Source organism: Gordionus sp. m RMFG-2023, chromosome 1, assembly GCF_954871325.1.
Source record: "Gordionus sp. m RMFG-2023 chromosome 1, tfGorSpeb1-WG-v2, whole genome shotgun sequence".
Lineage (NCBI taxonomy): Eukaryota > Metazoa > Nematomorpha > Gordioida > Chordodea > Parachordodidae > Gordionus > Gordionus sp. m RMFG-2023.
In genome coordinates this window covers 71255944-71283069 of record NC_088775.1, presented here as the reverse complement: position 1 = coordinate 71283069, position 27126 = coordinate 71255944, and the positions used below count along the sequence as shown (strand labels likewise).

Sequence of the window (27126 nt, the reverse complement as noted above, 5' to 3'; positions counted from 1 at the left end):
CTTTAGCATTGGATGTGAACAAAAAGCCCCTGACGTTCCAGTTCATAGATATGGCCACGGCAACAGAAAATGCTCAAAACTAAATGACTATCAAGAAAGACTTGGTGAATAGTGTCAGACCGCAAGATTGCAAACATAAAATGCCTAATTCACAATAGTGTGTTAAGAGAGACAATAATTATAGGAAGCCTAATAACAAGTTTTACGATAATAAATGTATGAATTGTGCCGGCTGGCATAAAAGATATTTATGCCCAGCTAAAGACAAAACATGTTTTAAGTGCCAAAGAACCGGACATTTCGCAGAATGTTGCCGTAGTAAGCCTGTATATCGCAATTTAAACTCAGTGAAACCACATTTTCACTCAAGTGATTCAATTAATAATATCTGGACAAGGGGATTAAATAAAAGGGCAAAGATCACAGTTAAAATAAATGGACTTAGTGTCACTTTTGATTATGATACAGGAGCACAAGCCTCTATTATATGATTGAATATTTGGGAGAAAATTGGCAAACCACTAACATCTTCCACAAACCCATTAGCAGCCTATGGAGATAAGCCTTTGGATCTTATGGGTGAAGCCATGGTTCGTGTGCAAGTGGGGAAGGAAATTGGCAATTTATCAGTTATTATAATAAATTCAAATGACCTATCTCTGTTTGGGTTGCCATGGATTTTAGCATTTGGGTTTGAGTTACCGAGACAGGTAAGCATACAACAGGTTCTCAAAACGAATTGAAAAACAATAACATCAAGTTGCCACCAAACCAACAATGCATAGATGGGCCGCTCGAATACAATCGATGCCCCCGCGGGCCGAAGCCCCGATGGGCCTTTCGAATACTATCGATGCTCACACGGATCGAGGATGTCTAAACGGAAGACTCAATGGGGCATTTGTTAGCTAAACAGTTTAAAGCTGTTTTTGACGGCAAACTGGGGTTGATACGTAATTTCGCGATGCGACTCCAATTAAAAGATACGGCTGTTCCAAAATAGTTTCCAGCTCGTCGAGTGCCATTTCCGTTACGCAGAGCGGTTGAACTAAAACTGGATCGCCTTGTGGCTGCGGAGATTTTGGAGCCCATCGATTCCTCTATAACTAGGGTGCCATGGGCAACCCCAACAGTAAATGTCAGGAGAAACAATGGCGAGATTCGTATTTGCGCAGATTTCAAGGTGAGTTTAAATCCCCATCTATTATATGATCATCACGTTATTCCTACGCTGGATGACTTATTGGTTAAGATTCGGGGTGGGGGCGTTTTACGGTGATAGATTTAAAGGACGCGTATCTACAAATGGCCGTTAAGCCAGAGTCCCAAGAATATTTGGTCATCTCAACACATAAAGGATATTTTCGATACCGAAGGATGTCATTTGCGTGCGCACCAACTATTTTCCAGCGTTACATGGACAATGTTTTCAAAGATTGCCCGATGACTGGAGTGTATTTGGACGATGTAATTATCTCCGGCAAAAATGACGCCGTACATCTGGCTAATTTAAAAATAGTACTCAATAGGCTGCAGAAAGCAGGCCTCAAAGGTAAATTTGAAAAAGTCCAATTTCTACGGAAATCTGTTTCGTTTTTAGGTATCGCTATCAACCAAAATAGGGTACATCCAAGAAAGGGAAAGTTAAAGCAATCCAGGCCGCACCTAACCCCAAGAATGTTCATCAGTTACGTCCATTTATTGGGCTTGTCACGTATCATGAACGGTTCATTCCCAATCTTCATAGAGAAGCAGCTGTGTTACATCGATTGACTAGTGTAAAAGTACCATGGTGTTGGACTAATGTAGAGCAGGAGGCTTTCGATAAAGTTAAGACATTGTTATCAGCAGAAGAAACCTTAATGCTGTATAATGCTAAATTACCGTTGATTATGGAGTGTGACGCGTCAGATACAGGACTGGATGCTGTTTTACTTCATAAGGTTTCACAAACCGGGGAAAAACCCATAGCTGCGTCTCGGACGTTGTTACAGTCGGAGAAACATTATGCGTCTATCGATAAAGAAGCGAGAGTATTGTTATTTGGAATAGAAAAATTCCACAACTTTATCTACGGTCGAGAATTTATACTTCGGACAGACCATAAACCCTTGGAACGGTTGTTCGGGGAAAAAAGGAATCTGCCAAAGATATCGAACAATCGTCTGACACGTTGGGCCTGGAAGATGACCGCTTACGACTTTAGCGTGGAATATAGATCTGGTCGTGAGAATGTTATAGCAGACGCCTTATCTAGGCTACCGCTCCACGATATCATACCTAATCGGGATACCAAGCATGCATTGGCGTTTCGGAACATAAACTTAGAGGATATGCAGGTCTCAGAGGGAAACCTGCGCAAGAATTCAATTAAAGATCCAATACTAAAGCGAGTGGCACAACATATTGAGCAAGGGTGGAGAGGCTTTAATCGGAAAGAAGAACCGGAGCTAGTAATCTTTCACACCCAACGAGAGGAATTAACAGTAAATAGGGGAATAGTTGAACGAAATGGTAGATTGATAATCCCTACGGAACTTAGGAATTCAGTGTTGGAAACACTACATCGGGGATATTCAGGAATGAACGCGATGAAATCTATTTTTCGGTTGTATTCTTGGTGGCCGAAATGCGAAGATGACATAGAACGGTATATTGTGTTGGATGTCAGAAAAATCGACCGAACGTAATAGAGTTACACTATACTCATGGAATTGTATCAAAGAGCCATGGGAGCGTATACATCTAGATTTTGCGGGACCGGTTGACTCTTTATATTGGCTAGTGAGAGTAGATTCATACTCAAAATGGGCTGAGGTAGACTTGACGAGAAACACATCGGCGAAGGAGATGATAACGAGATTAAAGAAGTGGTTTGCTACCTTTGGGGTACCTTAAAGCATTGTAACGGATAATGAACCTCGATTTATTTCAATAGAATTTAGATTTTGTGAAGAAAACAACATTTGCCACATTCGCACCACCCGAAGACAAATGAGCAGGCGGAACGAACCATTCGAACCTTAAAAGGAAGGTATTATGCCAGTCGAGAATTAATTAATGACCCGCTAGAGGCGATGACTCAAACGATAGTAGCGTATAGGCTGGGAGAACATAGTTCGACGGGTAGGTCACCAGCGAAGATTATGTTCGGTCGTCAAATAAGAACTAATCTAGACTGGGCTAGACCAGAGGTGGGAAAGGAGATTGATAAAGCCAATGATAAACAAAATCAAGAACGTGATACACATTCCAATTTTAGGGAATTTGACGTTGGTCAGCATGTGTGGGTAAGGAATGAAACCACTAAGAGTTGGAGAGAAGGGGTGATTTAGGATAGAAAGGGATTATATTCCTATGTAGTCAAGACCCCAGATCGTGAAATAAGAAAACATGCTGACCAGCTAAGGGATATATATCGCCATTTGTAATTAAGTTGCACCTTATGCTTAAATTATACTGAATAAAATGTCAATGAAAACTGATACTTATTGTGAATGAATTATAGAAATAAATAAATGTAAATAATGGTTCTACCTTCGCTAAATCCTCAAAACAAATTTTGCATGATTAACAGTTACCTGATTTTAATTTTTTAATTATACCCGGGCAGGGCCTGGAAATATAAAACGGGCCGGGCCGAAAATATATTTTTTTAAAAAACTGGACCAGGCCATGCAAATGGTACCTCTGCAGGTCTCTGTTAAAGAAATAGATTAAGTGGAACAAAATAATAAACGTTTTATTGTTGTTATTAATTTTTAAAAAATGTGGGGTCTTTATAATCCGATCTTGTCATGATGGAAGGATTTTATTAAAATTAAATAAATTCATGTTTTATTTTTTCTGTAAAATTGTGAAAGTCCATTACTCATTATCTCATTTTAAACAATTTGTTATAAAATACTATTCAAACAACTTACAAATAGAGAAAGTATACTAAACATATCACAAGCTGTGACATGAGATATCTTTTTAAAAAAAGAAAGTTGGCAAGGAGTTAAAGGTTATAAAATATCAATTCAATATCAAAATTCCTGTTAAATGCCATGAAAAAATTTTTTTTTTAAAGTATCAGTTTTAAATGACACCCTATTTTTTGAATCGAAGAGAAGGGGAAAAAAGTATATTTCGTATTCTAACGCATATTTTTTTGTGTTCTAAATTATTTGACATATAAAATAATGTTTGAAAAGTTTAAACTTAAAATTGGTTATAATAAAATTTATCTGCCAAAATAAGATTATTTATTTTCCATTATCATTCAGTGTTGGGCTAATTATACATTTTTTATTATTTTTATAAAAAAATTATGAGGTCATGTATTAATTCGTCTTAATTTTTGTTCTTAATTCAAAATTATATTAAGAAAAGAAGCCTTCATTTTTTGTTTTTTCAACATATAAATTTTGACATTTAGGTGATCTAATTTTATGTTTAGTTAAAAAATCATTATTAGAGCTAATGATAATATTAGAAAGAAATAAGACGAGGAGATGCGATCTGAGAATTAATTTTATTATCTAAATTTTAGTTAATTTTTTCCCAGATCATAATACCTAATTTAATTAGACAATATTTTGATAACACAGGTATCACATAAAAATGCAAAAGATATCTTATTTAAAATAAAAATTATAATTCCATTCCATCATTATGATTTCCAAATAAATTATGATAAACTAAAAACAAAAAATTTAACGATGCGTTAAAACAAATGAATGAATGAATCATATGTTATTAACTACTGGTTGCTTTACAAAGAGATTCAGATTGTGTTTATTTTCAAACTGTTAAATAAGAGATTCCACATTGGAAAAAAAATATATAACTCATTTTTGTGTTATATTTATTTTTTAAAATTGATTATTTATATTATTTTTTTAAAAGATAATTTTGATTATTTTTGCACTCACAATTTTTTTACGAATTCAAATTGCATAGATAAAAAATAAGAATTCTATTCCTATCTAATATCAATCAAATAATTGGTTAGATTTCTCTCTGATACCATAATCCATGTCCTTACAAAATTCAATATATTTCAGATATTAGGGGAAAATTTAATCATTCTGTTCATCAACAATTATTACAAATACCAATTGCCAATAAAAATTTATTCGATTATGAATACAATCACGAAAAAGACAAATTATTATTCCTAAAGAAAAAGAAAGAAACAATTATTGTAAAAAAAATTAATTAGGAAAATATAAAATATCAAAAATTATTTTAAAATTTAAATCTAAAAAAAATTATTTTCTTTTGCTCTCTAATTTCTATGATTCAACCTAATTTATCATTCATCCACATACAAAAAATATTCTTTTTTTCAAATTGGCCGATCCCCTTTGTAAATGACGCGTTTTAAATCGTCAATGAACAGTTACATTTTAGGATTGGCAAAATCATTTTTTCCTCCTATTATTTGGTGACAATAAAGGAAAATGAATGAAATTTCTTTTAAATTTACTATTCAAAGTAAAGTAAAAGTATAATATAGTTCTTCTTGGTATGTAATAGATTTTAATATAATCTCTTTATTACTTCAACAAAAAAAAATGTTAATTTTAGATTTATTTTTTTAAAATGATATTTGACTCACCCGAATTCGGGGTTTTATAATTTAAATTTTTTATTAAAATAATATATAATAACAAATATAAACTTGAATTAAAGCCATTTTAAAATTATATCCAATCTGCCCCTTTCCCCCTTTTAATAACCTCCCATTAATAAATCACCATAAATTTTTATTTTAATTTATTTTTAATAAAAATAGGTAAATAATTTAAAATATCGAGGGAAACGACTACAAAATACATTATTAAAAAAAATTTCACTTTTTTCCTCATTTTAAAATACAATTATATACTATACTCTACAACTCTGCTGACTGTGTCATATTTTTTTAATATTTAAAAAAATTCCGGTCATTAATATTCCAAAAATTAACAACTAATGATCCATTTCCTTATGATCTAGTTTAAAATTATAATTAACTATAAATATTTTTTCTAACAAAAAATATAAATATTATAGTATATAAATAAACAATAATTTTTATCCACTCAAAATCTTATTATTGAATAAAAAATATCGAGAAAAGAAAATTATGTCTATATTCGATAGGATATTCCATTATAGAAGATACCTTCTCTGCCTGTTAGTTTTCTTCGTTTCATATTTCGAGATTTTGAACAGTGCTCCTTTGTATATACCGCCAAATGCTATAGTAAAAAAAATATTTTTAAATATTTAAAATTTTGACCATCATTTTTGAGGTATTAAATGTTTATAGTAAAACTTAAAACTTTGTTTAAATTTGATGACTCAGATGTCTGACGGCAAACTAATATAAAAAAGATTCATAATTTTGGAAATGTTTCAAACATGGGGGTAAAATGGGAAGGGTTATGGAGTATCCAAACCTCCCCCTTAAAATATTTTTTTTCTTGTAAAACTTTTTCCATTTCAAAATTATTCCCTCACCTCCTCCCCATAGAAACTTAATAATTTTTGGATTTCAAGAGCATTTAATACCACTTTTTCTTTTATAGGTTTTTCGTGTTTATTTTATTAGCCTTATAAAAAAATTTCCAAATGTATTAAGCAAAGACCTCTATATACAGAGACTTTCATGGGCGGGGCCGGCCCACGGTTCACAGGCCCTTAATATCATATTTTCTAGCAGGCCTGAGTTTTCGATTTTTTTAGTAAGATAAATTTCAGTATTGTAAACAAAATGCTTGCCTAAATACACTTACATGTTGTTTATTTTTATTAAATACAATTAATTAAATTATTGGATAAAGGTTTGGGTCGGGTTTGGGAATTTTTTTAATATATATGGGCCGGGCTGGGATTGGGCTTAAAAAAATTTTACTGCGGGCCTGGGCCGGGGTCAAAAAATTAAAGCCCAAGAAGGTCTCTGATACACATTTATATTTTTCCCCCTCGCTCGGCCCTAAGCCCAACCGGGGTACACGGGCCGGGCCTAATATTTTAAAATCAAATATTTTAAATCGCCATTATTACCTATAAAAATTTAAAAAAATATATAATATATTTTAAATATATCCGGACCGAAAAATATAAAACCCAGGCAGCCGAAAAATTTTTTTTAATCCGAGCCCGGCCTGGCCGTGTAATTGGTAACTCTGCAGGTCTCTGATATTTATTCATCCTAATTATTTAGGTTAGTCTAAAGGTCAAAGAAAAACAAATTTTTTCCAATGGTAAAAACCTGACCTTTTTGGCATCATTTTTCGAGGACTCAGGGGTCTGAACATTTCATTTAAAGACTTATTCTTCATTTATTATATTCTATTTAACGGTTTATCCTGTTATTTTTTTATAAGCACCTCGTGGGCGAAGCCACCCACTCTCCCCATGCCGAAGGCCGCTTTTCACAATAAAATGAAAGGATATTAATATAGAGAAAATGATTGATATTTTAAATAAAATAGGTTATGGACGTCGTTGTGTGTGGGGGGGGGGGGGGCTCTAACAAAAGTTTGTAAGACCCTCCTCGAATTTTTGAAAAAGTATTTTATTTTTTATTATTATCATTTTAGAAGCTAAGGACTCCCCCCCCCCTTCCACCTACACCTTTCCTCCCCAAACACCGAAATAAATTAATAAGGATTCGTTTTATTTATAACAGAATTTGCCTAAAGATATTATAAAAAATATTAGGTAATGCATGAAAAAAACTCTTACCATATTTTTTATAATTTCGAAAACTTTTCAATTTATTTTTGTACACTACACTATATTATTATAATATGCACTTCTAAAAATCAATACCTTATATAAATGAGAGTCCAAGTTTCTTTTTATTTTATGAGTTCAACATATCTATAAATAACGCATATTATATTAAATTATATTATAAAATAATCATTTATTAAGAAAAGAATATAGTTATTCGTCATACCGTATATTGTCATATATACAAATGTAACATAACATTATCAATAAAAATAATTTAAAATGAATCACAAAAGAGGGATAGCGGCTAAGTTCTAGATGTGTAATGTTATTTTTTTTAAAAAATAGGGTTGGGGGGGGGGGGGTGTATATGTAATGAAATTGTTAGATTTTTTAAAATAATACATTAAAATTAAACACCTTATTCGTCATATCTCTATTATGTTTAAAATTTAGCAGAAATAAACTTCACAAATTGTTAGAATTGAGGAGTGTTTATTTTAATTAACTTAATTAATAATAATTTGATGATATACTTTTTCAATCTTATTGAAATTACATTTTTTAATATATTTAGTCATTATTAAAAAATTGTAATTAAAATCAATCCATTCATTTCAATTGCCATAATTTATTTAAATTTATATATGAAACGTTCATTTCAAGGATGTTATATAAAACCCTAAACCATGTTTGCCTGCTACCAGATCCCACATTTAAGAAATTCTGATTAGTCATTTTGGATTTCCCCATGTTTATTTTTATTTTACTTTATGAGCAATATCTTTACATCATCTCCATTAAAGTTGGCTAAACAATTGGAAGTACTAAAATCTCTATTTCATTCTTTATTCAGGCCGTATTTCAGCTGATGTAATAGCCAGTATAAGGAAAAAATATTAGTAACAAAAGATTGATTACCTTATAATTAAAAAGCAACGAAAGGCATTTTGAAAAATCTCTCAATGTTTAATACTTAATTGTATCTAGTTTTAATCCGTTTGTTAGATAGTATAGTTTTGCGAACCAAAATAGACTTAGTTAAAAAAATGAAAACATTTTAAGCATAAAGTGAACCAAGCATTTGAACACTAATTCCAAAACTTATACCATACCATGAAGTAGTGTATAGTATATTTGATTACCTTAATCTGTTTGCTTGCTGGAAGTGTGGGGGGGGGGGGGGATTGTTAAAATAAGAAAAGAATTGGCATCATTCTGCATTCTGAAACTTATATCAATAAGTGTATTAAGTAATTTTGGTATTCCAATCCTTTTGGTAGATTTTAAAGAAAAACGCAATGACAAAATATGAAAAAATTGAATTGGCATCATACAAAAAGAAAAATGATGGGAGCACTGAATATCTGAGTGCACCGATAAGTTATACTTGATTAATATGACTGATTTATCAATCAGTTTTCCACTCTAAACATAAACCAATTATAAGCCAAAGAGCTATGATGGCACGCCTTAGGCTTAAATATCAGATTTTGGATCACCAAAAAACATTTACAGCTATATATATTAAGGATTCTGTTCCCTGACTCAAAATATTTTTGAATCTTTTGATTTTAGGATCTTTATAGATATTATTTGTTCTCTTCGATTTATTAATAGATATGGAAGTAAAATACTTAACATCTCATTCTATTTTGAATCTAGTTATAATTTCAAAATTTTGATATGTGTCTGATTCACATATTAAAGACCTAAGCATGAAGTTTACCAATTTATTAAAGCACTAACTCTAAAGCTTTGGCCAACATGTATAATGCTTAACTAGTATACATTTTAGTTAAATGCTTCAAAGAAATATAAGTATATCTTAATTAATAGAATCAAAAAATTATAGATGTATATTGGTATTAGTGAAGCATGATCTGGCCTTGACCCTTAGTAAACCTTTTTTAATGGAAAATTGATCTGTTTATATTATTCTAGTTTAAAACAGGTACCCGGGCCTAAAAATATTTTGGGAAATCCTTGCCTTGCTAACACACACACTGGGCTGTTGACTGAGTCATGCAGATTTCTAATTGATATAGTATTATTATCAGCGATCTGTAAGGTCCAGAATCCTACGTGACCCGTGAATACGACTCGGCCTAATAAGGGTTGTAATAGATGAACCGTGGTAATATACAATATTCATTTCTTATAGCTTTAAATAAATTGTAGTTGTAGGTCATTTTAAAATTATAAAATGTAATTTTACAATACTCTTGATTAACCTGTTATTTTATTGATAAATTTTAACATATTTAAAATATATACATTAAAAATCTACGAAACCCGTTCAGAAGCCCAAAATTGGGCCGGAAAAATTGTAAAAAATATTCTTACGAGTCCGGAGGAGGGAATTTTTGATATGTTTTTAAAACTAATAAATAGGCAAATTTACGTCATTATCTTTTACAAAACATCACTAAAATATTTTAATTACCTTTTATTTGATACACAATCAAAAAAATTATTTTTTGCCAGGTAGACCATTTTATTTTACGGGCTAGGTAAACATAATAACAAACTGGCAGAAAAATTTGATAGTTTACGGGCTGGTTAGAGCCGCGCCGACATCTAATATATCCAAATTATTAATATAATTCTTTCTTCTTTTTAAAATTTAGAATTATTTGATGCAATATAATTATTTGCCACATCCACATACTCAATCCGGTAATCGATATCGAGATTCAAATATGATGTTAGATCAGAGGCTTGAATCCTTTACGGATATAGATAAGACATCTGTATTCCAAGCCATTAAATTGTTTCAAAGTTTTGCCGGTATCAATATTACAGGTGTTATTTAATATTTATTAACAATTGATAAAATAAATTAAATATACTCTGATAAATAAGATAAACAATTTGAGGGATAAAATTTTAAATCTAATATTTTTCAAAAATAAAAATATGAATAGAGTTTTAGAAGATTAAGAACATACATTAATAAAAAAAGGTAAAAATGATTTTTTTTTAATAAGAGTATCACAATAAAACTAAAAGGCTTTTTGGATAGGGATACTATAGAGGCAATGTCTTGGCGCAGATGCGGAGTTAAAGATATTCCAGATGATGAAGAGGATTTAACAAATTTCAATAAAGATATTAGATCGACATCCTATCCCAAAATTCATAGAAGAAGGTCTAAGCGCTATGTTTTACAAGGTAAAACTAAAATATTTAAAAAAATTATAAATTATATTATACTAGAAAGTCTGTGAGACATCTCATACTTGTATTTTAAAATCATTTGTATTTAGTATTTATTTGAATAATTGAGAAAGATTTAGCATTTGTATTTTATATATTAAAAAAATACAAATACTTTTCGTTTTTGTAAATTATTTTATATTGCAAAATCTCTAATTATTTCTTTAAATATTAATTTTGTGATATAAGTTAGAGAAAAGAAACAAGATAATTTACATTTAAGATACATTTTTAATTATTTTTTGAAGTTATTTGTATTGAATTTTTTTTTTTAATTTGCCTAACCCTGAACTTTACTTTTTGTTAAAAGATTTCAAAAATTTATTCTCGTTTTCTCCCCACCTGAATCTATCGTATTTTAAAGCTCAAACAGGCATTTATATTTGAAAAAATATCTAAGATCTTATGAATTGTGAAATGCTAAGTATTCTATTTCAAATAGGTTATATTATCTCAAAAGTTTATATTCTATTATAAATTGTAAATGTTAAAATTAATTTTTATATTTCTTCCTTATGTATTAATATTTTTTAATACATAAATTTGAGACTTTTTTAACCCTTAAACACTGATGGATATATGAAGATTTTTCAACCAAAAACCTAAAACTAATAAAATTTAATGCAGAAAATATAACCCAAGGCCAATAACCAAAATTATAATAAATGATTATTCATCTTCACAATCTAAAGCATAATAATTGCAAATAAAACTATTGAACAAAATAAAGAATCTAAAAAAATATAGATAAGGAGAAAATAAGGTCTTCGGGAGGTTGGCGATAATTTTTAGACAAAATTTGCTAAATAGAATTATTTTTAAGACTTCTTGTGCTGCAAAAAGCATGTCCGACATGATGAAGTTTTTGACATCAAGATGTTACAGCATTTGTGGATTAAGAAAAGCTTATTTTGATTGCCCGTGGAGAAATATCAAGGCGTAAACCAGATATTTTATCTGACGCGGATACATTATTAGATTCAATAAGACAACCGATTTTTTTTTCGTAAGGAAATGTATTAATGAATTATTTAATTACACATCATTTTTATGAAATATTTTTTAAAAAAAGGATATGGATTTGGCTGCGGTTACACGAATATTATTCTATTACAAATTAGAAAACTAAGAGATAATATCCACCAAGAGTTTTACGAAATGTATTCGCTAACCTCGACTTGCACTTGTAAACAATGCTTTCAATATTAACATGGGCTCAATTAAAGATTACCATAAAAAATAGCCGTTTTTATCCCACTTTTGAATATATTTTTTTACTCAAATTTAGGAACGATTTTTGATACTCAAATGGCTCAAGCTAATAGATACGTCTTAGTCTTAGGATATATCAAATCTTGATATTGAAATTAAATATTAGCTCATATTCAGAGGATAAAAAAAATCGGAAGGCCATATCGGATTGTTGATTAATCTCAGAATTTCGATTTTGGAATGAAAGATTAGTTTTAATAAATAATCCTCCAAGCAACGCCATGAGAGCATTGCATACTTTGTAATATATTTTGAAATTTTTTCCAAATATATTGAAAATACTGAAGAGAACAAGAACAACATTTTCTTCATCAATATTGGATTTGAATTTTTTTTTTGACAGTTTAGCATAGAGTTCATCAATTTTCGATAATATATATTCGAAATGTTCTAACATAAGATTCTATTGATAGACAAAAATCAACATAAATTATTCTAAGTTTGTTGCCCCTTTTCCGTACAAACACTAAAAGGGTGAACCAGTGGGAAAAACCAACTTGCTCGATATTTCCTTCTTTATTTCAGCTGCTTAATTCCTTTTCCAACTCCGCCTCCCATTCGTAAGGGAGACTTCATATATGAGTAAATTTATTTCCACCCCCTTTATTTTTCCTATCTCTTAAAACAATTCTTAGTTAAAATTTATCCCTTGCAAGCCTCAATAAAATTCTCTTAATTATTATCAGTAATCATACACCAATAGTTTTCCAAGTAATAATTGGAGATGGTTTCATTTTAATTTATAAAATTAAAAGTTGAACATGAAATCCCTTCCTAATACGCATGGGCTATTATGATTAACTATAAAATAGAAATTTAGAAATTTGGTTTATATAAGAGTTAATATTAATAAATCCTGAAATTACTAGAGGAGTATCATTACAAGTGGCGAGGTCTGCTTTATCTCATGTAAGATGAAGTTTTATAAATCATCATTATATAGGTTATACTGTATTATTCCGTATCAATTAATATGGAGGACATTGTTTGGCAATATTTCTATTCTAAATTTATTGATTATATGATGTTTAGTCTGTCTTAAGTTGTCTGAATGAGTAGCCTTCCTCTGGTTATTTTAATTTCTATCATCATTTATATTTATATAAGCATGTTTAGGTATTAATTGTTAGAGTTGATTGTAATTTAATTGATCACATTTATTGTAAATACTACTGTTAACCTAGATATGTTTACAGAGGTATATATTTGGAATTTGTTAATTAATTCTCAACGTATACTTGGTCAAATTTTTTGATAATCTTTTTGTTGCCCAAGTTAGTTCAACTTTAATACTAGTTTCATCATTTAAAATTTTAGTAAGTGAAGTTTTTTTAACTTTATCATTATTTATTTCGAACATGAGTTGGAATTTCTTCGATCTAATTTTATGTTATTTAACAAAATTTGTCCTTGACACAGTATATAAAAATACAAAGTTAATTCTAATCTTTAATGATAAATTGTTTAATAGATAAAACTTAAAATAAAATTTTAAACACAAACTAATTTCAATCTGCATTGTTAATGCAAGCTCTAAAATAAGCGGGTTTTTAACCCACTCATCCATTTTTTACCTTTTTTTTTAACCCGCCATGGTTCTTTCAAAAAAATTTATACCACCTGCCAATTTATTTAATTTCTTTGTCCGCCCGCCCAATGTTTGGAAATTATTTGATTAGATGGTTTGGCCTTTTTATATTTTTGATATATTTTTACCTAAAACTTATAAAATATACATTACAGAATTTTAAAAAAACTTTATAATAAATATTACACGTTATGCTCATTTTGCCCAAAAAATATTTTAAATTTACCCATCCTCGCCCGTTTTAAAAATATTTTAGACTCAACCTTTTGTAGACCTCTTATATGTAATTCTAATAATGTATGTTTCTTTATAATAAAAAATGATAATGAGGTTTGCAAAATTAAAAAACAGCATTTTAATAATAATTGATTAAAAATTGAAAGTAATATCTACTTATTACTCGACATTGGTATATTAGTTTTCCTGCCTTTTTATTTCCTAAACGATTCTTTAGTTATTCCAACTTAGAATCGAGTTCTTTTTGTCTTTCTACTGTTAATTAAAATAAATCGTCTAATGATGATCTGATGTGACCATTGGTATTGAGAATTATATGATTTTAATAGGTAGCAAATGGAGAAAACATACCTTATCGTTTAGGGTGGATAATTACACATCAGATATGGCGAAGTCGGTTATCGATGAACAAATCAAAAAGGCTTTACATGTAAAAAAGAATTTAAATAATTTTTTACATAAAAACATAATTTCTTCTTTAAAGATGGGATTGGATATTAAAAATTTAATTTTGGCATAATTTATTAAAAGGTAACTATTTTATAAATCATTTTTATGGTTATAGTGACATGGTTAAAAATTTGAGAGGATTTTTCTGTCTAGTTCATAACTGTAGCTAGGAGGCGAGCGTTAATATGTCTTGCCCTTCGGAAATCTGCCTTTTTTGTAAATATCATTTTAAGTAAATAAACACCCCCCCCCCCATACACCTCCCACTCTCTATATATGCAATATATCACTATATAAACAAAAAAAATAAAAGTTAATAATAAAATAAGATTATAATTAAAATTTTCAGAAAATAAATCATTTTCATTTTTAATATGTGAAAAAATATTTTTAAAAAAACAATCAATGGACCTAAAGACCTTCAATAAAATTAATGGGAAAATACCTAATAGTGCCCACCTCCCTTAGCAAAATTCTGGTCAGGTCGATGGAATATTCCTACATTATATGATTGAAAGAGTAAATTTTTAGGAAAATTTAACTGGTTCCACGTCAATTCGGCGCACGACAATTCGACTTGTATCTAATGCAGTTGCAATTTATTAAAATTTATTAATAAAAAAAAAGAATGACTAAATAAAATTCATTTTGAATGTTGGTTATATTAATTATTTCTTCATATTTTTTTTTACAAAAATCTCAATTTTATTTATTAAATGTGTAATATCAATAATAATTTAATAATATCAAAAAAATATTAATAAACCAATATTTATACCAATTTCTTTGGGCCAATTTACCATGTTAAAAAGTTGCGCCGAATTTTCTGTGCCGAATTGACGTGATACCATTTCAACTCACAATATAATTGCTCAAAAGGTATGGATGCAACATGCAGACATAAATTTGTACCAAACTAAAGGAAAGGCCGATATAACAATCAGTTTTGAGAAGGGCAATCATGGGGATGGGGAAGATTTTGATGGTATTGGAAAGGTGTTAGCCCATGCCTTTTTCCCTCAATACGGAGGAGATGCCCATTTCGACGATGATGAAACCTGGACTACTTCCCCTTATCGAGGTATTTTACTATATTACATTTATCATTACTATAAAATGACCTTACTCCCGACCAAACTTCTTAGTAAATAAGATAGCGAACTTCTGAAATTAATTCCAAATGGATGATCTCTGTTATATTGATATACATTCTTAAGTCATTATTCAAATCAGATAAGCCCCTACAATTGGGGTAGCGAGCGGATCACCTGCTCCGGGTCTCAATATTTAGACTTCTCGCCAAATTCGTTGTGTGCTTTGATTTAGATTTCCTACTTTTTCGAATTAATATTTCTTTTTTGCTAATTTTCGTTTCCCCTTTTTGCTAAATTATAATTTAGATTTCTATTTTTTCTTACTTTTTTGCTAATTTTGATTTTCCTTTTTGCTAATTTTGTTTAGGGGCTTAAATAAATATCACTTTTAATGGGCAACCGAATTCATTCGTGCCCTGGGTCTCTAAATGTCTGAGCACGGCTTTGCTCGCTATCACCTCAATTGTTTATCACCTTTTTTATGAGTTTACTATATTAGATTTTATTTCTTCTTTTACCTCTATACTAATCTCACTTAGTTAAGGTTAGATAGGGCACTCTAAATAACTCACTTTTTAATTTCCCAGCATTATAACTTTAAATAGTGAATTTTTTATAGGTTCAAATCTATATCAAGTCGCTGCTCATGAATTCGGCCACTCTCTTGGATTGTCTCATTCAAATAGAAGAACAGCATTAATGGCCCCATTTTATAAAACATTTATGGGTACAATAGAATTAGACGCCGATGACAAAATTGGCATACAAAAATTGTACGGTAAGCCTAGAAATTTTAAAAATCAATATCAATTAATATTAAGTTATATTTAAGATGTTTAATTTATAATATAACATATATTCAACGCGCATTTTCAACATAAAATTTTATTTTTTAAAACAGGTCCACCTAAAAAATTAGTTAAACCACCTCACAAGAATCGTGATATAACTTATCGAACCACAACCCCCACTAGTTATGCAGTAAATCAAGATACAGACACCATAAAGCCCAATAACCCATTCGGATTTGATTTTGACATATTCAAAATGTTCGGTCATAGAAGGACTTACTATCCTGAAGAGAAGAAAATATTTACTACTCCTGAACCTATTCCAAGTTATGACGCCTCAGAAGAAAAGAATATCTGTAAAATACCTAGGATCGATGCTATAACTGTCAACGCTAACAAAGAAACAATTGTATTTAGAGGTATGCTAATGTGTAATATATATGTTATTGATCTATTCAAAAACGAATCAAACATTCTAACAAATACGAATAATAAATTAATTGTTAGCATTAAACGGTTATTTAAAGCGAAAAAATCGAATTATTCGGAATTCAGTTAATTGGAATAATTGGTTTTTAAATATTATGAAAATGCATAATTATTATAATATAAAAATAATAGTTTAAAACTAATTTTTATTAATTTTATCTGTTTTAAGAAAATTGAGGTTTTCAAAAAAAATTATATTTCCCCTTTTAAATCTTAGCGCAAGTTATGCACATTTAGTAAAATTTCTCTCCTAACTCTAAATCAATATTTCATAAGAAGAATCAATTAATATAAAATATCATTATTCATATTATTAATAAATTTAATTAATTATATTAAAAATAAAATTCTTTTATTTCAAATTATTTGATGCTTAGTGTATCAAATTGTATATTATTTAATAGATTTAAATATCTTATTTTATTTTTTAAATTTAAAAACGAGCAATTCGTATAATAAATTTATTATTAGCATAAATAAGAATGATTAATTATTTGCTTCGTTTAAACTAACGAATAAAATACGAATAATTTGTTGCAATTAAGCTAATTTTTTTTAAAATATCTGCGAGGTTTTCGACAACACTATGAATAATGCACACACTGATTTGTACTCTAATTTTATATATAATTTATAAGCTTTTATGATATATCTATATCTATACTTTAAAAATTTCTAAATTTGAAACTATCTTTTACATTAGGGAAGTATTATTGGGAACTGAATGATCAAGGCGTAAAAAGTGGATTTCCCCATTTGATCATAAATGATTGGCCTGGCATTACTGGTGATATCAATGCCGCTTTATCCTGGGGTTCTAAAAGCAACAAGACCTTTTTATTTAAAGTTTATAATTTATTTATTTTTTTACTACCATAAATTTCTTTTATAATATATTTAATGATATTTTTTTCACAGGGCAAAAAATATTGGCGATTTTCGGCAAATAAAATGTTGGATATTGGCTATCCCAAAATTATTAATAAAGGCTTCCCCGGGTTGCCAGATGATTTAGATGCAGCTTTTGTTTGGTCCGGAAACGGAATGACATATTTTATTAAAGGTATGTATAAACTAGCTAATTTAAATTGCGTATCACATTAATACCGCGAAACTTTTTTACGAAATGCATTAACGCGTATTACCGCGAATGTTGATTATCGCGAAAGGATATTATAGCAAATGCATTATCGCGAATGCATAACAGCGAATGTATTACCGCTAATGCATTATCGCGAATGCATCATAGCGAATGTTTTAGAGCTAAGACATTACCGCGAATGTATTTTCGCGAACGCTTTATAGCCTATGTATTAGCGCGAATGCAATAGAGCGAATGCATTAGAAAGAATACATTAGAGCGAAATTATTATCGCGAATGCACTATAGCGAATGTATTATCGCGAAAGCAATATAGCGAATATCGCGAAAGCATTATCGCGAATGAATATCGCGAATGCATTTATAGCGAATGAATATTGGGAATGCATTATAGCTAAATATCGCGAATGAATATTGGGAATGCATTATAGCGAAATATCGCGAATGCATTATCACGTACACTATTATATTTGACAAATGGTTGATATAATTAAAATAAAGTATTAAAATTCTCTGCTACTATCCACTTACTTTCTAATAAGGAATTCATCATTAATATGTTTTTATTTTTTAAATATATCGGAAATAAATTTGTTACCTTTTGGAAGTTCCTGGCCGATAATATTTTTCCACCGGATCTCTATTTCTTTAAGGAAATTATTTAGATTCTCAAATTATTTTGTAACTCATTTAGCAAGTCCAGACCTTTTTCAAAAATCAGAGAACCAGCGTAATTGACGTTTCTATATTTATTTAACGTAGGGTTTTTAGATTTTTATAACTCTAAAACACGACACTTGCTATTTATGAAATTTTGTATTTTATTAAAAACTATATTGAATTAAATATCCTCAATTTTTTTTATTAATTAGGTTAAGTCGTTTTTATAAAATTTGAAATAATAATATTTGACAAAATATAACTTAAAACCCTCATTTATTTTTGTTTATTTTTAAAAATGGGGTAGACGTGTTCTCATTATGTTGATCTATTATAGCAGGACGCTCGCCTTTTTTTCATTCGTAATTATAAATTATAATGCAAAACACAAAGCATACTTTGAGATGCATAGAATTATTAAAATAATAAATATAATTAATTTAATTATTCTACCTTTTTTTCATGTATAACATCTGACAATAAACGCCAATTTTATTATTTCTTGCGAAATTAAGGGCCATATCTTTCAAATCAAAAGGTTGTAACCTTGATAAATTTTAGGTATATGGAACCCGTATTTGAGATCTCTTTAAAGCTTGTTGAACTGGGCGAATATTCCACTTTTTCCTAGAATTCAAAGATTTAAACTTCATTCCAATTTTTCTTATCTTCTCTTGATAAAATACTTAATTTACAAAATTATCGTATGTTTATATTGTTAGTGGCATTTAATAATGAGATTTTTTTGATAATACCGAAATATTTTGTGTTGTAATTTATGATTTAGGAGAAATTTTTAAAAAGATGAGTTTCACTACATTTTTTTATTTTAATTTTTTAAAAACCGACTTTTAAAATTTTTTGAGAATTATGCAATCACTATATTAATTGGATTTGATTTTAGATCCATATTTTAAAAGTCTAATTTAATCGAGGTCCTAAAGGCAGGAAATATTTTTAATCATATTATAAATGCTTGAATGTTTAAAAATTTGAAAATCCTCATAAACTCATTTTTAAACTTTTTGATTCATCTTTTAACACTGATAAGGAGTTTACGGTTTGATATAAGATATTTTCTTTTTACTTAAATCAATTTTGAGAAAAAAGTATACTATATTAAATTTTGTCGATGTATAATTTATAGGTAAGGGCTTGAACCATAATTTTGTATTTTGAAAATTCAGATACATTTATTTTCGGACCTATGATTTTGTCAGAAATTGATACAGCCAGCCCTGTGAATATTAAACAGTATTCTAGTGATCTTTTAACTAAACTTAATTTTGGTAAGGCAATAGTTTGATAGGTATTGTTTTATTTTTTGTTATTATTTACATTTAAAATCATTAAATGAATGCTTTTTATTAAATTTAGAAATCTGATTGCTAGAAATACACTCCAATTAGTGTAGAATACCCACCATTAATGTTGACTAATCGGTTAATTTTAGCCATTTCCAAAATGGCTTAGCCGAGTTTTTAGGTTAAATGATCGGCTAAGCCTAATTAGACTTAGCATGAAAATAGGCGAAAACTAATTATTCAAAAATTAGGTATCGGCTAAAAATCTCGGCTAATCGTCCGTCATTAGTATTCCTTTACTATATCGTCGGCCTTGAATTGGAGTGCTCCACTTGCGTAAATGTTTAAAATGAGAAAATCAACATTAAAGCTTAAAATATAATATAGGAAAAGCTTATTGATCAATTTTGAGAGAACTATAACTTTGGCAAAAATTGATATTTTTTAATCTAGTTTTTATTTATTTATATATATATATATATATATAAGTTATTATCCACTTCTAACTCAAAAATTTTGAAAATGTCGAGTGGAGCACTCCAATTGTAAATCGACGATATATCAAATAATTATGACAAACTTATGAAGAAACTTTAATTTATATTAATTTTTTCATAATTTTTCAAAATATTTTTAATGTAAATTATAATTTCTTCATAAGTTAAATATAAAATCTTCTGAAACTTATAGGGTGAGTATTCTACACATATTGGAATGCATTTCGGGCAAAATCAGATTTAAAATTTAATAAAACGCGCGCTCATTTAATGATTTAAAATGCAAAAAATAGAACAAAATACTCATCAAATTATCGCCTTAGCTTAATTTTTATTAACTTTTTATATATAGATTTTCTTTATAAATTATTAAATACAAAAAAATTTTGGCGAAATCATAATGAAATTCCTAGGGTAGATTCTTCAGAATAGTTTTGGCAAAATCAGATTTATCAGGGAAATTCAAAACGTGCACTATTAATTAGATCAGAGACCTGCAGACCAGGCTACCTTACCGAGCATAAATTTTCTAAATACCCTGGCCGGGCCATATATTTTAAAACAAAATATTTTAAATCACCATTATCTAGTGCTGTAAACATTTCTAAAAAAATCGAACGCGTTCGCGTTCAACGTTCATTGACAAAAATCGAACGCGTTCAAGTTCATGTTCAAACATAAAACCGTTCAAAATTTTATGATAAATATTTTTTAAATTTAATTTAATATAAATAAACTTATATTTTTTAATACAATATATTTTAGCCATGTTAAAAAATAATATAGTTTTATTTTGATAAAATAATTATAAATATAATATAATATAATATAATATAGCGAATAAAAAGATATTTTTATTTATAAAAAATTTTTCTAAAATATTTATCTGATAGACAGGAACACTTGGCAGTTAATACGGCATTAGCTATACTAAGAACGCGCTCTACAGGGGCAGATGAGGATGGCCATTGAAGTTTGAATGCTGGATGTATAATTGCAGATCCCAAATGCATTATTTCTTCAAATTTAATGACTTAACTTAGTTATATCATATCAAAAATTAATATTAATATCAAATGTCGTTTTAAATTGGAACCTGAAGATTTTGACAATATAATACTTTTTGGCCACATTTTACACTTGGTAAGCATTGGATTAGTTCCTTCAATCTAGGATGTTAATGTTAACATTTATCATATAATGATAATTCATCTGATTTTGGATTTTCAGAATCAGATGATGAGGATTAAATAATAATATCCATGCTTATGCTAATCTATTAAATTAATATATAAACAATAATATTCAAATTAATAAACTATGTGTTAAAAAAATTGAAATGTGAAAAGGAAATACACAGCCGATTAAAAAATATAAATAATACATTTTTTAAAAAAATTCGGAAATATTAAATTTTTCAAATAAATAAAAATATATTTAAAATTGAACGAACTTTAAATTCGAACGCGTTCATCATAAAAAAGGAACGCGTTCACGTTCAAAGTTCGTCAAAAATAAAAGGAACGCGTTAATCATTTTTTTCAAAAAAACGAACTTCGTTAACGCGTTCATTCGTTATCTATACAAATTAAAAATATATAATATATTTTAAAGAAATTCCGGCCGGGCTGTGCAGAATAAAATAACGCACAAAGCACTAAATATTAATAAAAAAATTTAAAAAAAATTGGCGTAAAGCTGACTTTGTTGCTAATAGTTTTTTTTTAAACTGGCTACTCTAGTAAAGCAAACCACTAATAGAAACTGATAAAGAAGGAAACATTTTCATAATTTTAACATTACTACTTCTAATTGTTCAGGGTATTTTAAAATAAATAACAACGAGAAACTCAAAAATATTATCATAATTATTCATAAACAGGCCTCGGCCGAGAAAATTTGATGAAGAAGTTCATAAAAATTTTGTTTTAAATGTATTTATTTAGAAAAAACAATGGTACCTCTACAGGTCCCTGCTATAAATCACCTTAAATTCGCGAAAGAGCCGTTTACAACACTGCAAATATAATTATCATTAATATTTTAATTTCTTCGTATTTTAAATCACTTTAGTATGTAAAGGTTACGAACCACTAAGTAATACATTAATTATTTTTTTTCTTCTTCTTCTCAAAATTCAGTATAAATTAAAGGAATTTAAGATCCAGTCAACCATTATACTAAATTCATTTGCCTACTTTTTGGAATTCTTTTAAAATTTGTAAAACTCTAATGGGACGTCACTAGCCTTTACAATGCAGGGGTAACCCAGGTTAAATGATCAAATACTCAATGCATAAATAATATTTATTATTTATATGTTTTATATTATTAATCGTAAACAATTCGTTTTAAAGGTAATCAATATTGGAGGTATGCCGGCACTTCTTTTGACAGAGTTGATAATGGGTACCCAAAACAATTGTTTATTTGGGAAGGTTTACCCGTAAAAATTGACGATGCCATGCGCTGGAAAAATGGGAAAACTTACTTTTTTTCGGGCCATGATTATTATCGATTTAACGACGAACAATTTAAAGTATATTGTTTCAAAACTGAAATATAACAATTTACCAATATATTATCTTAATCCCAACATACTTACTTGATAGTTGTATAATTTAAATTGTTTTAAAACGCATTCTTAACAGCCTGATCATCTAAATTCACTATTTTTTTTATAACTAAATATATATATCAGATAGATAAAACTTTTCCCAGAAGCGCACCTTTATGGTGGTTTGGTTGCTTCTCTGATCAACATAATTATCATACTAGTCATTACGATGGTTTGATCGCAGCCCCCGGTGATTTAAACCAACTGTCATCAAATATATTCCATGACTACCCAAATAAAAATAAAGGAATGAAAGTAAGAACGGGGAGAAATTATAGAATTGTTGACCCCGATACAGATAGTGAAGGTTTTTATAATTCATTAAACTCTTATGATAACGATCAAGCTATTGGCAATCAAGTCGACAAGGAAAATTCAAACGAAAGCCACTCTTCAAATTCGCATGATACTTGGGTTTTAGTCCAGAAAGAGAACAACATAGATAATTTTACCAACGATATATATAAATCGCTTTCTCAAAAAAAATTCAAAAAAAAGAAACCCCAAAAGAAAAATTCCAAATTAAGTGATGTACCGGAGACAAAAGATGTAAGAATGCCTGAGAAATCAAAGAACTATTATAACATTAAAGAGATCGTAAATTTGAAAAAATCGCCTAATTTCGTTCGTTCCAATGCTGACAACAAAATTTTGATACCCAAAAATATTTTATATTCCATGTTTATAGTGGTTTTATATTTAATTCGATCTCCTTTATATTTGTAAAAAAGGTATTTAATTTTATAATGGTGATATTATGAATGCAGAATATTTAATTTTTTTATAACGTTCAATCATATACATTTAATTTGGCAATTACTATTATTTAAATGGGGAATATATCTATGGTTATTTTGTGGAAAATAAACTTGATATATAATATTTTATAGTTTTTTTGTAACTAATTATCAGTGTTGTTAAAAGATACTTTTTACCGATATATCATCGAAAATTTATATATTTTTTTACATGATAAAAATATCCTTCAAAATTTTGAACTGATATCTGTAGATTTAAATGGGAAAAAATAATATTTACTGAATATTTATATATTTTATTTATATACATGTATAAGTTTTAATATTTTATATGTATATGTTAGCGTCGTTTTTTCCTGCAATGTGTTATTTTTTCAACTTTAAATCATTTTTTGAGTGTTTTTTTATAAATTTAAAAATCTGATTTTAACGGAAATGATTTCCATCATGTTTGGAATACCAACTCTATGAATTTCAAACAATTTTTCCATGAACTTTTAAACTAAAGTTAATTTATATTAGATTTTCCATATATTTTTTATTATAAATAATAAATGACTCAAAGGTTAACAGAAAATTGTCTGCGAATATATTTCCGGTAAAATTCGATTTTAAATTAAAAAAAACGAATTCAAAAAATGATTTAAAGTTGTAAAAATATCACATTGCCGGAAACGCTAACATATTTTTTTTTAAAATTATATTAATACAAATATTTTTTAATATATATTTATTTAAATCATGATAAAATGCATTTTGCATAAATATTTTTATTTTTAGATAAAAAAGCGTTAAATAAAAGTATATCAAATATATCTGAAAAAGTATCTAAAACAAATACAGATACCTCTACAATAGTATCTAGATAAATACTTTTTATAAAATTGTATCTAGATGCAGTTTCAGCGTTTTTGTATCAAGATACTTTAACAACTCTGCTTATTCTGATTGGAAGATGATGATATATTTAAAATTATATTAATAATTTGGTCAAAAAATTTATTCCTAAAAATTGATATTATTTTATTTTTGTGTAATTTGAGAGTTTTTGCTAATTTATAATTAAATTAAACATATATTCTAACTTGAACCAAAAAAGCATATATTAAAAAAAAAATAGCCCATAACCGAATTCTAAGGCTCCTTGTAAGCCGGGTATATGAGGTTATATAACCTTAATTTGGACTGGCCAAACCATTCAACATTTATTTGATTTGAGGCAAAAAAAATATACATTTAAATTTAATCTTACATTTAGAATCATTAGAACCCTGTGCAAAGCATTTTCATGAAATTACTTAAATTTAATTTTAGCCTAAGTATACTATAGGACTTTAAATAAAAATACATTAAATTTAAAACCAGGTGGTAAATTATTTAAACTATTTTTTTAGTGTAAAAATTTTATATTTATTAATATTATTTTTGGAAGTTATATAAAAGGATAACCATTAATATTAAAAAAATTTTAAATTAAATAAACACCTAAATATTATAGATTTTGTGTTTTCTTGTTCTCTTTATTATGAAGTCAATCTTAAACTATCCATTATATTATTTAATATTAGTGATTAATTAAAATTAACTTATGAATTTGTGCAATAATTTAACGTATGCACACGGGGCGCAGATACGCAAACACGGGAGGGGGGGGGCAAGTCCTCTCACCACCCAAAAAAATTATTGACGCCCCCCCCCCCATTTAAAAAAAATTATTCGTGATTTAGTTTTAGTTTCCATTAACAATTAAATCTTAGAATATTTTTAAAAATTAAATCAAAATGACATAGGGGTATATCTTATGGGGGTGCAGTGGCGTAGCCAGGATTTATCTATAGGGAGATTTTAAAAAATTTTGGGGGGCTTCGCTCCCATACTTCCTTTCCTCCGGCATTCGGGGTCCCTAAAAAATATTATAATAAATTTTTTACTAGTTATCTTTATATCATCTTTGTTAAAGTTGGCTGAACAATAGGAAATACTAATTATAAAATTTGCCAATATTTTGTGCTTTATTAGTGTCTAACCACTTAAGTAGCCAGCATAAATGAAAGAATATTAATAACAAAATTTAGGCCAAATTTATGATTATTAGGCGATTGAAAGCATTATTTAAATATAATTTAACAATTACAATTAATATAAATGATCATATTATCAAAATATAAATAACTTTTTATTAAATGCAATACTTTTATTAAAAATAGTATAATATAAAAAATATAATTATGATTGAATTTATTATAATTAAGTTTTGCATATAAAAAATATAATTATGATTGAATTTATTATAATTAAGTTTTGCATATAAAAATTTTATGACTAAATAATTATAATCATTTATGATTTGAATTTATAAAGAGAAATCTACTTTTCCATGAGATTTGGCTAATTATCTATTATTAAATATCTAGAATAATCTCCTTATAAATATTTAATAGGGCTATTCCATTTAAACGGTTCATCGGTCCTATTTCTTAAATAGGTTTTTAATCAAAGTTAAAAAAGAACTAATCAGTGAGGTGGCTAAAATAAAAAAAACAATGTTTTGATATTAGGCAGGAAATCTAAAATGCAATTACACGTGGAAAAGGCCTGCAGAGCATTTTTTGGTCTCAAAGAGTACTCTATTCTGTCAAGATTTTTATACCAAAATTACAAAGAACTTATCATACGATACTGATAAATCATCAGAGTATAACTGAGATTTTTTAATATCCTCTCACGTTTGTAATCAACAATTCAGACTCAACCGACAAAAGAAATAAAAGCTTGCTGTTTATTTATCAAATTAAACGATTTTTCTTTTAATTAAAAATTATAAAAAATTAATTAAAATTTTTAAAACTATCTAATTTGTTTAACAATATAAAATATATTATTAAATTTATAATTGTTATTCAAAAAATATCTTTCGAGATATGCATTTCATTTTTTTTATCCATCCTCGGTACTATGCCATAAAATATTTACAATATATTTTTATAGCCCCTTCCTCCTGTTATTTAATATTTTAGTTCATATAATTTTTAATTTAAACCATGCTATCATTTAAAATTGAAAATTATTATTTGTTTTTTTATATATGTATTTATTTTGATATCGTACATATTTTTCCATTTTGTATATATAATTATTCCAAAAAAATTTTTTTTTTAATATTTTTAAATTATCGGAGGTTATGAGGGGGTTCAACCCCCCCCCCCCTTGCTACGTCACTGTGGTGATGTATCACTCCTCATTGATCATGTAAGTTACTTAGTTATTTCAAATTTTAATGAGGATGAAATAAGAAGAAAAATATTATTTACTTAATTTATATAAATTAACAGAGTT

The 27126-nt window shown here is 28.2% G+C and overlaps 1 protein-coding gene across 1 annotated transcript; it reads left to right on the top strand.

Annotated features, from left to right (window-relative positions):
- The first annotated feature begins 1305 nt into the window (after nt 1-1305).
- LOC135929386 (uncharacterized) lies at nt 1306-23758 on the top strand. The gene is made up of 13 exons (XM_065465940.1): nt 1306-1494; nt 1623-2650; nt 2957-3290; nt 10344-10518; nt 10726-10887; nt 14359-14459; nt 15359-15560; nt 16193-16351; nt 16475-16783; nt 17557-17699; nt 17772-17916; nt 22773-22954; nt 23117-23758. The coding sequence occupies exons 1-13, from the start codon at nt 1306-1308 to the stop codon at nt 23756-23758; spliced, it is 3771 nt and encodes a 1256-aa protein (XP_065322012.1).
- The last annotated feature ends 3368 nt before the right edge of the window (nt 23759-27126 follow it).

Excerpts from the sequence above, each read along its gene's own strand:
- LOC135929386 (XM_065465940.1), top strand. The coding sequence starts at position 1,306 with ATGGCCGTTAAGCCAGAGTCCCAAGAATATTTGGTCATCTCAACACAT. Across the intron at positions 10,888-14,358 it reads TAAGCGCTATGTTTTACAAG|GTAGCAAATGGAGAAAACAT; the intron begins GTAAAACTAAAA and ends TGATTTTAATAG. Across the intron at positions 17,700-17,771 it reads ACAAGACCTTTTTATTTAAA|GGCAAAAAATATTGGCGATT; the intron begins GTTTATAATTTA and ends TTTTTTTCACAG.